Genomic DNA, 16,568 nt, shown 5'->3' with positions numbered 1-16,568 from the left:
AATTCAGCTAACTACAGTCTTAGATACTGTTATGCCTGTATCTATATCCCTGGTGCCACTGTGTCAAGAAAAGACTTTTTAAAGTTTTTGTTGCTTTTGCAATTTGAAAAAAAAAAAGCTCTTTATACTGGTAGAGACTACTGTGCTAGTCACTCCAGTCATATAAGCATTTGAAGCCATCTGAGAAATGTCAGTTTTTCTGCTGAATTTAAAGAAATGTGTACATTGGGAGCGGGAACCATCTGTCACCAGTACATGGGATTACTTGAAAAAACTGATTTCATTGTTCTGGGGTAAGGAGAAGCATTAAGGTGGAAAGGTTGACATGACCTTAATCACTAAAGCATCAGGCTCTGATTGTCAATAGCAAAGGAAAATAAACTCTTCTCACCCAGTTCATTGCATTTAATATCCACTGGAAATCTTTCACAAATCATTTTGCATTTGACTCTTCAAGTAACCAAATAGAGAAAGGCAAGGCTTTCTGCTTCTGTTTATCTCCTAGAATTATGATAAATGGGCTCTCTCAAGAAACAGAGCATCATGGTTTGCTTCCTTAAGTGCTTTGTAGGCTCTTCTTTATTTGTATGTTTTTTAACCTAGTATTTCCATCCATTATTTTTGTTCTTACATACATACATATTGTATATATACAACAGTAATAGCATTAGGGATATACAAACCTGTCAGTCTCATCCCTGTTGCATTTCTTAGAATATTACAACCATGTTTCTTCTATCCCAGTCCCATCTTGTGCAACTTCTTGTCACATGGAAATTCATGTGCGTTTTTGTACACATTCTGCCATTGACTAAAGCATATTTGTGACACCTTTTTCAGATTTCCATCATTTTAATCATGTAGCTTTTTCATGTAGACAAATGACTGCTTTTCAGAGTTGTCAATGTGAAATAGAAGTTCAGGTAATGTACAGCAGGACCCCCATAACTGGGGGTGCAGGGTTGTTCCAAGCTCCCATGCAGATGCTGAAAACTGTGGATAATAGTGAATAGTATGTCTAGCATGGTAAAAGAAAAAGGAGAATCTAGAAATAGTTGTTGTGGGTTTTTCGGGCTCTTTGGCCGTGTTCTGAAGGTTGTTCTTCCTAACATTTCGCCAGTCTCTGTGGCCGGCATCTTCAGAGGACAACACTCTGTCCTCTGAAGGCGCCGGCCACTGAGACTGGCGAAACGTCAGGAAGAACAACCTTCAGAACACGGCCAAAGAGCCCGAAAAACCCACAACAACCATTAGGTCCCTGTCATGAAAGCCTTCACGAATACAGTCTAGAAATACATATTTTCACCATGTATTATCAGAACGAGCCAATAGAGGGAGTCATGCCATCAATCAATTTTGATAAGATTTCAACCCTTACCAGAGTTTTCTAGATACAGAGTATTCAGAAGTACCGTAGTTTAACAATCCCTTCTTCATGCCTACTCTCACTAGCCTGCTTTAAAAAACAATCTAAAAAGCAGCATAGTGGATAAAGAATTGATCTGCATCTTCATTCAGCCCTTAGATTATCTTAGTACAGAATATCAATAAAGGCTGTGAAAAAAATCCTCTTGTTTTAAGGCATGACTGAGAACTATATTGTGCACCCTTAAGATTTTCAGCCAACTTAATTTATAGAATTATTTATTGCTAGATGGGACATGACTCAGAAGAGTTTTTTAAAAAAAAGAAAAACATGGGCCCGTAGGACAAGTCCATAAACAAATACTAGCTATAGAAGGGGGGAAAGATCTGCAGTAGATTGATGAAGCCTTCTAACTCTTATCTGTTCAACAACATCAACAACAGATTATTACTTATTTTCTCTCTTTCTCCCACCCCCACCAAGCAGACGCCCTGATCTTACAGTAATTTTGGACTTGGATGTGCAAGTCATCCCAGTCTTGTGGTGCAATGGGAATACCACCCACACACACACCCACTCAGCCCTAACATCACAAGCAGTATTTTTATCCTGATTCAAATTGGTGAACCTCAAGGTTTTAGTAAAAAGCAGATTCCACAGTTGAACTGCAGCAGCTAAATAAGAACCACATGTGCTTCTGAATTTCAGATGCTGAGGATAAACAACAAAGGAAGGCCTTTATTAGATCGGATGAACTTTTAGTCTTATCAAGAGGGCAAACCTTGTCTTAGCTGCTGCATGAATGAATTCAGTTTAAAGAAGTGTAGGAGAAAAAAATTCCTTTAAATTTCCTTTTCCTTGTCAAGTTGGGCCATGTAAGGAACCTTGTTCTCTGATTAATGCTGTTCTCAACACTGTCAGTGAAAAATCAGTCAGAAATATAGTTGCTTTCACTCATTCTTCCTTCTAATTTATCAGAAAGATTCATGTAAGTGCACAAACTGTTTCAATGTATTTTCATTTTCCTGAACAATCAAGAAAGGTATTTCAAATAGGCTTAGGGGAAAAAATCACTTGATATCTTTTTTTCTGTGAATGTAATTTAGAAAGTCAGTAACCTTGTGATGATTGTTTAAGATTTAATTTGGCTTTTGTGTGGGCGAGCGTCTTTTAAAATTGTCTCAGATGTAAGGAGTCTCCTGATCTTAAAGATACCAACTCTCAGACTGAGATCCAATGATATTCAAGCCTCTTTGATATCCATGAGGTATCAATCTTTTGCCTCTCTTTAGAGCACCAGTTTATGATGTGACAAATATGAGATTGTTCATAACATGATCCATAAAAACAAGACATTTTCACTCAAGAAATCTCTTCTGGTTCATGGGTATCTCATCCATCCACTATTCTGACAGCAATATGTTTTGTATTTTCCTTTATCTAAGGAAAAGGGAGTTCAGGGCACATCCTTTAGAGGAGAAAGCACTGGAGAATTGTGAGATCTCTCTAATGTTTTACTTAGTTTTACACATACACAGTCCTTGACAACCCTGTGATGCAGTGGTTAAACTGCAGTATGGCATTCAAGTCTCTGCTCACAACCTGAGTTTTATCCCGATGAGTTCAGATAGGTGACTCAAAGCTGACTCAGAATTCCATCTTTCTGAGGTCAGTAAAATGAATGCCCAGCTCACTGGGGTGGGGGGGAAGTGTTGCTCTGGATAATTATGTTGTAAAACACAGAGAGAATGCTTTAGCACTGGGGGCGTTATTACAAAGAACTACAGTCTCTCCTGAAAAGACTCATTTTGGGACAAAGCAGAGATTTACTCAGAAATCTGAACATTTGCAAGCCTTGTGGTTTGTTTTATAAGCATGAATCATATGTGCATGGTTAATTTTAAAGTAATCAAATGGATCTATTGCATTATGTTTAAACAGTGATGGGCTAAAAAAGTATACCTTTGAAAAACAGGCACGAACATCCTGCAGTCAATGAGAAATGTACATTTTAAGAAAAACAAGCACATAAATGCATACTTTTGAGGAAATGCTTATCAGTGTCCAAACAAACAAATGGACATGAGCAAAGGGTGGGAAGAGAAAGCAGATTGGATTCAGACAAATATTGGAAAAACAAGGCTGACATTTAAAAAACAACATTACTACATAAGAAGCCAGTGTCATGTCGCAAATTGACTAGGACTCAGGAGACATGGGTTCAAGTCCACCTCAGCCATGGAAACTCACAGGATGGAACTTGCACTGGTAAAAATCATTTCTTGAGTATCTTACATATGTTGTAAACCTTTCCAGGAAATTGACTTGATATCATGTAACAGGCATAAGACCCCAGAGTTCAGAAGGAAAATGCACTGTGGATTTGCACTTAAAAAGCTTGAGTGAGACTGAACCAGGGCAAGACATCATTATCTTTAAGGGGAAACAGAAGCAAAAATTTGGAGAGGGTGTTTTTCCCCAGTTACAGTGCTGTCCTAAGTGATATTTTGTCTTCTGTGCAGCTTTTAAAGGTAGAAAATCCATCAGAAACTCTTGGGTTGAACAAGCTCACAAGCACATTTGCAGGGCCAGTTAAAGGTAGCATTCATTGAAGCATCTAGTATACAGTATTTATGCTGCTGAAACTGTGCTACAGATCTCTGAAATGAGATCCAGCTGCATGAGCCTAAAGCCAGTCCTTCCACCCTGACACCCTCCAATTATTTTTTTATTTCAAGTGCCACCATCAGTTCCACCCATCCTGGTCAGTGGTCAGGATTGCTAGAAGTTATGCATCTAAGCATCTGGCACCAGGATGAGGAAGTTTGGACTGAAGCATTAGGTTTTATATTAAGACCAAAACAAATATTGGAACAAAATTGTGGTCATTGGTGGAAGCTGCGAATGCCTCCAAGGCCATTTACTCACTCATAATTTGGGGATCCAGAGGGTAGAGAAAAACCCCAGAGTTTTTTCTGGGAATGTCAGTAATGACATGGTCTATTCTTGTGCACTGAATGAGAAATCACCAAAAAATGTCCTGTTGTTTTGATATTTTTCTTTTGTTGGTTTTGGAGACAGCTTCCAGGTCTGACTTTTTTTCATTTCTAGAAATACGCAAAATGTAAAACTACAATAATTACCACTTTGTTGCATGGGCTATTAAAAGCAGAAGCAATGGGTGGGCTATTGAGTTGGCCTATACTTTTGTGCTTGCGCTTTATGTATGTTTAGTTACATGAGTGGAACAGACATTAGAGACATTATGTACAGACTGTGCAAACTATGACAAGAGGAAGCACTTGTCTCACTCTTGCGCTGTAGGTGAGATCTCTCATGGGGGATTTGGAATCCTTGATTGCCTGTCTCATCTTGTCAAGACAATTTATCCTAACTATAAAGAGGTCATTGGTGATATTTCTTCACATTTCAGCCTTTCCTCTTGACTCTTTCACTTTTCCTCTGCTACTTCTTACTAAGACAATGCCTTCTCTGCCTTGTTTTCCTCGTTAAGTTGAAAACTTTTTTGTGTTTGTTCTAGGTGCCAAGCCTGCTCCTGGGATATGTTTTGAGAGAGTCAATTCTGCCGGGGATCCTTATGGGAACTGTGGCAAGGATTCTAAAAGTTCCTTTGCCAAGTGTGAACCGAGGTATCTCCTCTTTTCCAACAGAAAAGCAGCTGAAGTTTTGCCAACAGTAGATGCAAATGTCATTAACATGGCCTACCTTCATTTCTCCTCCTTCAGGGATGCCAAGTGTGGAAAAATTCAGTGTCAAGGGGGAGCCAATCGACCTGTAATTGGTACCAATGCTGTCTCCATAGAAACAAACATCCCATTACAAGAAGGAGGCAAAATTTTGTGCCGTGGAACCCATGTTTATTTGGGGGATGACATGCCTGATCCTGGCCTTGTTCTGGCTGGAACAAAGTGTGAAGATGGAAAAGTAAGGTTTAGAAATCCTCTTCCATAGTCTAATCTATGTTCCTTTACAGACGTACATGCCTTGCCTTTTACATGAGTTTGCATGAGGTTCAACCTTATACTTTCTTCCATCCCACTTTCTGTATTTTGAATTAACAAACGAAATGAAGAGGCATATGCAAATAATTGTTCTATACCTATGAGTATAGTGAGAAAGAATGGAATTGATCTGTCATTTAGCCAGACAGCCTCACAATCAATGGGTACATAAAAATGCTGAAACAAGAGTTATTATACATGCAGAAGGCAAATGGAGTAACTTGCAGTGGCTTCTCATTGGCAGCTAACGAGGTTCTGCTTGGATTTTCAGGCATGTGACAATCTAGGGAGCTGATATGTGCACTTGTGTTTAGCTTGCAGGGCCCAACCACAAAACAAAGGGTGCAGTAAATTGCAATGGTAGGAAAATCACATGCTATGACAGATGGGTTTTATAACTTTAGGAAGCACTTGAAAAAAACAACAGTGAATATCCTCTATTTTGCTATTATGCGTTGCTCTTACTCTGAAAGAAATAGACCATTTTTCAACTTCACTCTGTCCAGTTCTTTAATAAATACACTGAAAAATGCATTTTATAAACTTAAACAGAAATTGGCCTTGATTCAGTTTTGCAGCCTACTGCCAGGCTTTGCTTTGCTTTATCTATTTGCTATACAGTGTATTGCTGGCAGAAATGTGCCAACCTGGTAATTAAACACTTGAAAATAAAAGTAACTTGTCCTTCTTCATAAGTATTTTAACACACCCATGACATAAGAGGTGCTAAAAACATAGGCTCAAATCCTGTAGTATGTCACAGCTAGAGTAGGCCCATTGACTCAGTGAAACAGAGAGAGGAGTTGACTCACCAAATCCCTACTGATTCAGTGGACCTGCTCTAACTGCAATTCTGGTTCTGACCATTTCAGCCATAGTGATGTTGGTGCCATCTCTGAGGAAGAGGAAGAAAGGGTGTCTTACTGTGTGTTTCTTCTAAAGTCTCAGTCCTAAAACTTAAGAAGCAATAACATGATATTCTTAATGTGTGCCTTCCATACATACAGTTTTGCAACCCATGAATTCGACTAGCCTTCTGTTCACTATGGAATAACCAGCTCTCATGCATCTCAGTTTAGATGAACTGAATCCTTCAGATTAATCTAATTACCAGCTATTGATTTTATTTAACAGCTAGGGGAAGAAATTTGCTTCTTCATGAAAACAGATACGTATATTCATTTTCTTGGTTTTTATGACAGTTCTTCTCAGAGAACAGCGATAACTAGCTGCAAGTAACAGTTATTTGCAACTAGTTGTAGCTTAAGAAAATAACTAGTTAATCATTATGACTTAACTTTTGAGTTTAGCAAGTAACAGCTAAGTAACTTACGTGTAAGAAGTAATACTTGGTTATTTTTAAAAGTTACATTTTAAAGAAATTGTGAGCTTCCATTTTGTCAATAATTTTTCTGGTTTTATACTATTCTCTTATCGGTCAAGGTATTTTGTCTCTTTTGCATTTTTATAAATATTTCCAATGCCTGGATGAGCCCTAAAAGCTACCAGGGAGTACTTTCACTTATTTTTCTACCCTGTTTGGCAATGCAAAATGTTAATAATGTGGAACGCAACAAACTATTTCTGTGATAGGAACAACAATAACAATAATGACAATCTGGCTGCAGAGAATTAACGAAGAATCCAATAGCTTCCTTTTAAAATGAAGCAGTGGAATCTCTCTTCCTCATAGAATGTCAGACCTGAGAATAATAACCAGGATATTTGTTGGCTTTTAACTGATAATTCTGTCTACTTTTTCATTCGCTATGTGTTTTGGCATGTTTCAAAGCTGCAGAAGTTGTCAAGGCAAAAAAAAAAACCTTTGCCTTCTAAGGGAATATTATTTAATATATCCCTGCTCAGATTTTACCAGCGTTTCTGCATAGGGTAGTAATCAAAAAATGAAAATTATGAAAAATGGGTGGGGAGGATGTACTCCTGAGAATTTGAGAGAGAAACAGTGTTAAAGGGGAAGGATGTTTATGCTGTTGGCAGATTAAAGATCTAACAATCAAAACGAGAGTTTTGGTTATGCCAGCATCTCTGAACTTATGATTGCCTTTGAGGTTTTGGGAGCTCCCACATCAGTTAAGCACGCTGGCACCAAGTTTTAAACATATTGTGATTTTGGGTTCTGTTTCATGTGCTCCTTTCTCTAAATGAATGATAACTGCAAAGGAGCAAGGCTCTGCTGCTTTTGACATGAAAGACAAAGAACACATTTTTTTAAAGCTATAATTAACAATCTATATATATTTAAAACCTTTGTCTCAAATTCCTAGGCACCCATTCAAAAGTGTGTTGCATCAACACATGCTAACCCTGCTCCACTTTGTCCCTGCTTCTGCCACTTCCCTGTGTGTAGGGGGCAGTAGCATGGCACGGAAAGCCTGCACTGCCAATAGAGGCTCCCCAGTTTTCTACATTCCAACTCATATGGAAATATTCCAGGAACAGCAGAGGTGCTTTTGTTCAGATGAAAGAGAGCATCACCTGTAAGAGAGCATCACACATGGCATCAGAAAAGGCTCAACACATTGGTGTTCCCAGTGGGTTTTGTTTTTTTTTTTGAAAGAGTGAACATATGCCCCTTCCCACATTGATTGGTGCAATGTATTAAAAAAAATTACACATCCTGAATAGGGCTGAAGAGATTTCTAGACTGATGTCAGGGACATCAGAGACACAAGATCATAACGTTTTTATTGAGCAAGATAGACCTGTGAACTGATGGCATTAAAGACAACTCCTTATATCTATTAAAATACAGTACTCTGTTTTGTATTTTAATGGATGATGTGTGATCCCAAAGCATGTTAAGCCATCTGCACAGTCTGGGTTAGTTCTACTGAAAAGGATTGAATTGAACCATATAATTCTAAGGCTTCAGTGCCTTTAATATTATGCTTGATTTTTAAAGCAGGTTATTTAATATGGACAGAAGCCTGTGTGCCGTATATTCTGAGTGCGTTGCTTGTGAGCTCTGGTCTTATGAGGCCACATACCCTTGAATCCATGTGTGTTGATGTTGATTTGCTCTCATTTCCATTCTTGCCCATCGAGGGAATATCTGCCTTGATTAAGCATCCTTTTTGTCTTCTGCTTAACATTTTCCCCTGCCTTCTCCTTATGATTGTGTCTGACTTTTAGCTGTGCTGAAATAAGCACCATATTTAAAAGAGAGCAGATGTTATGTGCTAGGCTATTGATTGTTGACCTGGCAAATAATATTCATTCCAGCAGCATACAGTCTTTTCTCAACTTGGATGATTTATCAGCCACACACTAAATGGGTCATTTCAGTTTGGATCGTGCTCTGCTTTATTGTAGTGTCAGTCTTGCTTCATCCCTGTCTTTTTAGAGAGAAGTTAAATCTCTGTAACAGTAACTGCCTGGACAAACTGATACATTATATGCCACTCCCTCTTTATTCATTTGCTTATAAATCAAAGATAAATGTATTTTCTTCAGGCCAACCTTAAGTTGCCTATTCAGAGTATTTTTCCCAAAATCCTTTAACAAGACAGAGGGTAAATCCTCACTGATGGAGTTCCTTTGGATTACAGTAATTGCACAAATTGTTGTGTAAAACTGGACTGGATATTACTTCCAGATTAATTTTGAAAATTCACCTCCCACTGATGTCAGAGGACCTTGTGTGCATATGATCCCAAAAGGAGATGAACTGTGAAACAGTGAGTGTTGTAGTTCAGAAACACAAATATGCACACCTCTAACAGAACTCAAGCTTTACCAACATTTGAAAGGCTCCAAAGAGCTGTTTTGGGGGAATGCAGGGGTTTACACTTGGGATTTTTAAAATTCCCTTCTGTGTTTAAATAGGATGTTATCACACCAAATTTGCTTTTGAAACTACTCACAGTTTCAAAAAGTGATTGTCATTTGCTGTCATGGCCTATTTTTGAAAAGAATGTGGAAGGTATCTTGGATAGGTACAAGCGGTTGGCCTGATACCTTATAGGTCCAAATGTTCTAGATCTACTAATCTGAATTATCAAGAAGCTGCTAACTTGTTGAAGTTCAAATCTGAACAGTCAATTTTAATGCAGACAGAGGAAAAAGAAAACAGCTACCATTCTGAACTGGTCCTAAAGAAATGAAGTCCACTGTTTAAAAGAAGAAGAAGAAGGTGGTTCTGGTCTCTATTCGTTTGGTGAGATGAGCTTTCAGATGGCATTTGGTGTTTTCTCAGGAACTGTGAAGATTAAGATGCAGATGCCACATTTGCTTTTGTAGTGGATGAGTATGCATCCAAGAAGCTATGCTATATTCCATTGGATGAGAAACATAGAGATTTACGTGTCCTTCTAATATTTGATGTATTTACAAGTAAAAGCAGGGCATAAGTGGAGGTAAACAGGCTCTCCTATAGCAAACAAGGTTCCAAAGACAAGAGATAACCAGTAACCAGTCTGAGACTCCATATCTGCAGGTGAATTTCCTGTTCATATAACATCCACAGTCACAGTTCATTCTAAGAAAAAGAGAGCAAAGTGACATTGTTATACATTGGGGTGGGGGAAACAGATATCTTGATTGTCCTCTTACAAGTGTGAGCTTGAGTGTGTGTGGGTGTGTGTGTTTCCAGCATAGTGATGCTTGTTTGGAAGTGTCCTCATTGCATTCAATGCAAAAAATCTGCCTTTTGCTTCTCAAGGATACGTCACACCTCCCCACCCCTAACCCCACAGCAGGTTGGAAATTCTTAAAATAAGAGAACAAAGCAAAAAAAAACACACACACACACACACACATTAGAAACAAAGCGAGATGGCTGTCAGTTGACCGGCATTTAGTTGATAAAATGGCTGTCGGATTTTTTTCGAAGCTGAGCTTTAATTGGTGGCCATCCGCGAGTGAACATGTCATGTTGTGATCTCCAAGGATTTCATCCCTTCATTTACAGTTTGCTATTGAACAAAAGCTTTTAGGATCCAACTCATTAGGCTCTTACTGTGTTATTCTAGTCACATCCCATTGGTGCTGTAGATTTGATAAACTCAAGTTGTAACTGTTATTCTTTTGTATCTAAACTAGAAATGACTTTTCAACTTGAAATTGTAACAACCTCACTATAAGAATTTGTGGAAAAAATTATTAGGAATACAGAGGGGAAAGTGTACTATTTGTATGAGCACCGCAAACATAAGTATTTTCTGGGGAAAATAAGAAAAAAGCCTGTTCTTTTATCTCCTTTCATAGATCTGTCTCAACCGTCGCTGCCAAAATACGAGTGTATTTGGTGTTCATGAATGTGCAACAAAATGTCATGGACGTGGAGTAAGTATTACGGATCCAATTTTTTACAGTCAGTCAATACCCAGCTGAGCAATAAATCATTCATTGGTTACAGCTTTTGAAATCTATGATTCTTTCTAATATATCTGTCAAAATCTTTTCAGGATGTCCTTCCAAAAAGATCAATTTTCAGTGCCCTTTTCAGTGTTCAAGAAAAGAAATGTTGCTTTTATTTAACAAAGAAAAAAATCTGTGGACACACTGCCCTTTTCCATTAAAAACATTTTGTTGTTATTGTTTCAAAATAGATTTCAGTACTTTGTACCATTATATTGAGCTGAATCTTTATTCAATAATAATTTCCCATTAATAATAATGAAAACAGTGATACAATAAGGGTAAATGATAAATAACTCCCCAAATTAAATATAATTGCAGCCTTGCCTTTCGTATTCTAATTTGCAAAATCACAAGATTATTAAAAGGAAAGAATTTTCTTTCTCAAATACATTGATTTTCCTTTATTGACTAATATTATACTGCTTCACTTTGTCATAAAGCTATTCCAGTTCTCCAGATTTGGTACTCGTACACTGCATATCATATGAACTAAGTAGCCATATTTGTGCATTATGTAGAAATGCATATTTCATATTTTATAGCGAAGCTTTGTCATGGGAGGGGGGAAGGTAAACATTAACAACAATAAACACAAAGCTGCAGCTAAAATGGAAAGCATGGGCAAAAGGGTTACAAGGGGTAGTTCCAGGACTTTAAATGTAGATTGCTGGGAAACTAATAGAGACAGGCCAGCTTGGAACCGGCCACGTGAATTATTTTTGAATCCAGGCAAGGAATATGCTAAAAAACCTTCTAGATGGATCAGAGAGTCTGTCCAGGTTTCCTGTAGAAAAATGATCTCAAACTGTTGGACGTAGGAGCAAAAGTCAGAGTCTTTTTCCTTGGCTGCCCAGCCAGCTATATTCCAGGATAACAGTTTCACTGATAGGGGCTGGGGCTCTGTTGATCGTCAATTGATTTCAGTCAGCTGTTCAAGTGAGCTATTTGGATCGAAGTTGATACATCCATTGCTGAGGCTGGAACCAGTGGGTACTTCGGAAGAGGGGTACATATAGTTAATCGCACTGGGCTGCATGGAGTTGGCCATCTCCAGATACAATAAGGGGTGGATCTCGGCTTCTACCTCGATCAGGAGCTTAGAGGAGTCGGCTAGACTTTGAGTAAACATGGGGCATGTGGGTGTAATCGTGGAATTTTGCTGGGGAGAAGGGGTCCAACATTTCCTATTCTTGTCTGGATGAGACAAACGGGATCTCTGATCCTTGGGTCCGGATACAAATAGTTGCTGCTCAGTGGTGGACACATTTTTGTGAGCAGCTAGAAGGTCACCCTTCAAGGCAGTCTGACCCACAGGGTGCACAACCAGAGGGCGGGGGGACTCAAGGGGGTCTGTCCAATTGATTAGGTCGACTGGCACAGTGCCTGTCCACATACCTTGAGCATCTTGAACACCTGTTTCCTATGACATACATCATTCTGCTTGGAGACTTTAATGCTAGAATTGGCAAAGACGACCGGGATCTTTTGGATACCTTGGATTTAGACCCAAACGTTTCCCTCCCTTAGCTTTTTGGGTCAGGCAGGATTTCTAAAAATACACATATTAACCAGGCCGGTATCCAACTTGCCAAGTTTTGTATTCAATTTGACAAACAAGTGCTAAATGGTTCCACCGTCAGAGTCTCCCCGGGAGAAGTTACCTTTGCATCAACCTGAAGTTGCAGTGTTTTAGAAGACTACATTTTAACTCTCCTGTCTTTTAAAGATAATGTAAAGCATTTTTATATTGACCATCGTTCTGAGAGTGACCATTTTCCCTTGGTTTTTATATTTGACAATCCATTATTTCCCGATGACAACTCAGCTTGTGCAATAGCTGATATGTCCACGGGGTCTTTACCCAGACTTAATTGGCCACGTAACCTTGCTGTAAAAGCTCAATCAGAGATCACTGAGCAATCACTTGAGAATCTACGTACGTTTTATTCTTATGTCTCCCACAAACCCCAAGGGAGTTATTCCTGCTTATAAGAATCTCATTTCCAACTTTATCTCCTTGCTTAATCCTTCTTCTTCTGCGGTCTCAAAAAGCAAACCTAAATATAACCCCTGGCACAACAATGTCTTCGTTTGAAGTCCACCCTTCGCTCCATCTTCCATCGTTATAGATGCCACAACATGCCCAGTCTACCGAAAGATTATTTTATTGTTAAACACCAACTATCAGATATGGTTAAGTCTAAGAAACTTCAGCTCGCTAGGACCCAATGGGAGCACTTGATGGAAGCTTCCAGGTCCAAGGATAGCAGGACATTTTGGGCACTAATCTCCGGGGATCTGCAGGGGAAACCTCACCAATCAATAACAATCTTCCCCCAGATTTGGCACTCATACTTCATAAACCTTTTTTGTAGCGATGGGGCAAACCTCTCCAATCCCCCTGAGTGGCCTCCAGTATCCCCTGAGGATATTATTACCTTGATCTCATAACTTAATTCCAAAAAGGCTCCTGGCCCTGATGCAGTTATTCCAGAACTACTGAAGTTCCTCCCGGAATGGTGGGCTCCCCCTTTGGCTGCCCTGTTCACTACGATAAACAGAACTGGAATAATGCCTACGACATGGACCAATGCTATTATAGTGCCTATCTATAAAAAGGGCAACCCTTCACTTCCCATCAGTCTTCTATCAATCATTGGTAAGCTCTACGCTAAACTTCTTCTAGCAAAATTAGAAGACTGGCTAACAATGTGTAACATACTAGGCCCAGAACAAATAGGGTTTCGGCATGGCAAATCCACCCTTGACCATTGTGCAGTATTGTCACACTTAGTCTCCAAATATAGTGGAAAACATCAAAATAAACTCTCCGCTGCCTTTTTGGATCTCAAGGCAGCATTTGACTCAATCCCGAGAGAGTTATTTTGGGCTAAGTTGGCCAGGTTGAATATAGATCCCAGATTGCTCTTCCTGATTAAAAACCTATACACACACACTAGTTGCCAAGTCAGGTATAATCTTCAGGGGAATTTAACTCTGGGAATTCTAATTTGCAAGGGTGTGAAATAGGGCTGTATCCTTGCTCCGGCACTTTTCAACCTATTTTTAAACGATCTAGCCCCAGCTTTACATACAATCAATGGGCACACCCCAAAACTTGCTCACCGCCATATTCCCATCCTTTTATATGTGCTGTTGTATTGTCTTGTTCCCAAGTTGGACGGAAGCGTTTATTACGCCAAACTATGATTTACCTCAACGTTAACGAGCTAACTCTGAATCACAGGAAAACAAAGATCTTAGTTTTTTCTAAGTCATGGAAACAACTCTCATGGTCAATACAGGGAAGCGCTATTGAGCAGGTAAAATCAGTCAAATAGCTGGAGATCAATTTCTCCTATAATGGGAGCTGGGTAACCCACCGCAAGTGCGCTCTATTAGTAGCAAGAACTAGTGCCTCAGCTATTGCCCGTTTTTTCTATCTGAAAGGGAACAGATATGGCCCTATGGCCCTAAGAGCTTTCAACGCAAAATCTTGCTCCCAACTCTTATATGGTGCCCCCATATGGATCGAAGCCCTCGATCGCACCACCGAAGGCTTACAATCCGTCTTCCTGAGGAAAATACTCGGATTACCTAACTGTGTCCCCTATGCTGCAATATGCATGGAAACTGGATTGCTATTGTTGGAAACTCACTCTTGGCTCTCAACCTTTAAGTTCTGGCTCCACCTTTTATTCAATTCTAACCAGAACTCTTTTACCTTTTTGATGCTGATGAATCATCACGCTTCCCAATGGTTGACCATGATTCAGAAGAAAATCATGTCCTTAGGAATTTCCCTGGACGCATTCTACCTGTCCTCTCTTTCGGCACTATTTCAATCACTCAAACGCAGACTGTTAGACATTCAATTCCAACAGCTGACTGAGGCAGCTCGGAAAACTTGTTCCTGTAGTCATTTGGGTCTACCCCTGAAGCCAGGGCTTCTAGCTCCATAGTTATCCTTTTTTGCATTCATGCTGGCAAGATTCAATGTACTACCGTCGGCTATTTTACTTGGTAGATACTGCAGAGTCCCACATAATCTCAGATGATGCCCCTGCAGTCAAGATGCCATTGAAACAGTTTCTCATGTTCTTTTGGACTGCCCCTTTTATAATAGCCCGCGAGCAAGATTTTTAGATCCACTGCTCTCTGGTTTTCAAGGTTGCTCTGATAAGGCCAAGGTTTGCTTTTTAGTTCAGGGGAAAATTAACCATGTCACTACCTATGTTGCTTGCTTTTTACATACCGCGATTCAAATCAGAGAGGCTATCTCCCAGGCCTAGTCCAAAGTTGCACCACTTTTCCCAACTTAATTTGGTCATGGTTTTATTGCTCTCCACAGCTTTTCTATTGATCTAAGCACTCTGTACTTTTCAATGCCAATAAAGGTTTGTATATCATATTTTATATATTATGAAAATTAGGCACATTAATTGTTGCATTGGTCTTCTACCAATGTACATATTTCAACCTTGGCATCATTTATACTATAACTTCACCTGAGAGCACCAGCAGTGTGTAAGAGTTAGTGTGTTGGATTTTGTACAAGACCTAATTTACTCATAAAGCTTACTCTTTGTCCTTGGCCCACTCAGTATCTTTCTGCCAAACCTTTATTATTACAAGAAGAAAATGCAGAAAGAGGAACCATGCAAAGCAGCCAGGTACAGTATTTGGGTAGGATATATAAAGAAATAATGGGCAAAATCCTGTTGAGTAACTTTGTGTTGGTTAATCAGATCTTAATTAATTTAAATTAACATAAAGCTTCTGAAGAACCCTAGGGCTCCCCTTTGTCCTAGAGCAGGAGTCTCAAACATGCGGCTCACGGGCCATTTGCAGCCTGCTGGATGATAGCTTGTCGCCCCGCCTTGCCTGCCCACCCCTGAAGCACCCACGCGTCCTCTGCTGTTAAGAGTAAAAAAAAAACCTCACCTCGCTCACTGGCTCTCTCCCAAGACAGCCCCTCTTGCATCCTCCATCTGGAACTGCAGCCTGCCAGCCAGTCCGCCTGTCTGCCAGCTGGCAGGCTGCAGTTCTGGATGGAGGATGCAAGAGGCGCTGTCTCAGGGGAGAGCCGGTGAGCGAGGCATGCTGCCGGCCCTTTTCCCCAAGCTCCCGAGCCACCGCTAAGTGATGCCTGAGAGTGGAGCTTGCTCCCAGCCCATCCTCAAAGAGGGCCTCCAAGCCACCAACAACAGCTGCTGCCACCACCACCTCTTCCAGGGAAGCGGTTCTCTGACTCTCTTTCTCTCTCTCAGCACCCCCAGCACTAGCCCGGCCAGTGGCCGCCTCAGCGTCCAGCGGTGCTTCCTCCTCCTCCTCTTCGTTCTGCTTCAGCCGCCTCAGCTCTGGAGGCTGCCTGGGCTCGCCTCACAAAGTTTGCTCCTCTGTTGTGGTGGGGGTAGCTGAGCTGCCGAGTGCGCCTTTTTTTGAGGGGGGCCTCAGGGGAAGATTGCTGGACCTCCGTGTATGTGTGTGTCTGTGCACGCACACACACCTGTGGGGGCCCCACCCCATTCTGTTTAATTTTGCGGGTGCCGGTGGGGGCTTTTCTCCTTTGGCAAGGCGAATTCTTTGGCAAGAAGGAGCCGGAGGGAGTCGTGGCCAGCAACGAGGGCTAGCGTGCCCCTCCTCCTCCTTGGAGCCCCAGCTGGGCTAAGGAAACTCCTGGGTGGCTTCCTTGGGCTCTTGCTAAACTTGGCAGAAAATCTGATGCAGCCCAGCCTCACCCAGACTCTGCCTCCAGCGGCCCCCAGGTAAATTGAGTTTGAGACCCCTGTCCTAGA

The 16,568-nt window shown here is 40.5% G+C and overlaps 1 protein-coding gene across 1 annotated transcript in view; it reads left to right on the top strand.

Annotated features, from left to right (window-relative positions):
* Positions 1 to 16,568, top strand: part of ADAM12 (ADAM metallopeptidase domain 12) — a 271,913-nt gene that overhangs the window by 235,121 nt on the left and 20,224 nt on the right. Inside the window, exons 15-17 of the mRNA XM_020791531.3 lie at positions 4,908 to 5,016; positions 5,113 to 5,311; positions 10,615 to 10,692. Coding sequence (XP_020647190.3) covers positions 4,908 to 5,016; positions 5,113 to 5,311; positions 10,615 to 10,692 — 386 coding nt within the window. The remainder of the gene's footprint in view (positions 1 to 4,907; positions 5,017 to 5,112; positions 5,312 to 10,614; positions 10,693 to 16,568) is intronic.

Source organism: Pogona vitticeps, chromosome 3 (genome assembly GCF_051106095.1).
Source record: "Pogona vitticeps strain Pit_001003342236 chromosome 3, PviZW2.1, whole genome shotgun sequence".
In the NCBI taxonomy this organism is placed as follows: domain Eukaryota; kingdom Metazoa; phylum Chordata; class Lepidosauria; order Squamata; family Agamidae; genus Pogona; species Pogona vitticeps.
Note: the sequence above shows the minus strand (reverse complement) of the source record. Positions and strands in the feature narration are given on the sequence as shown.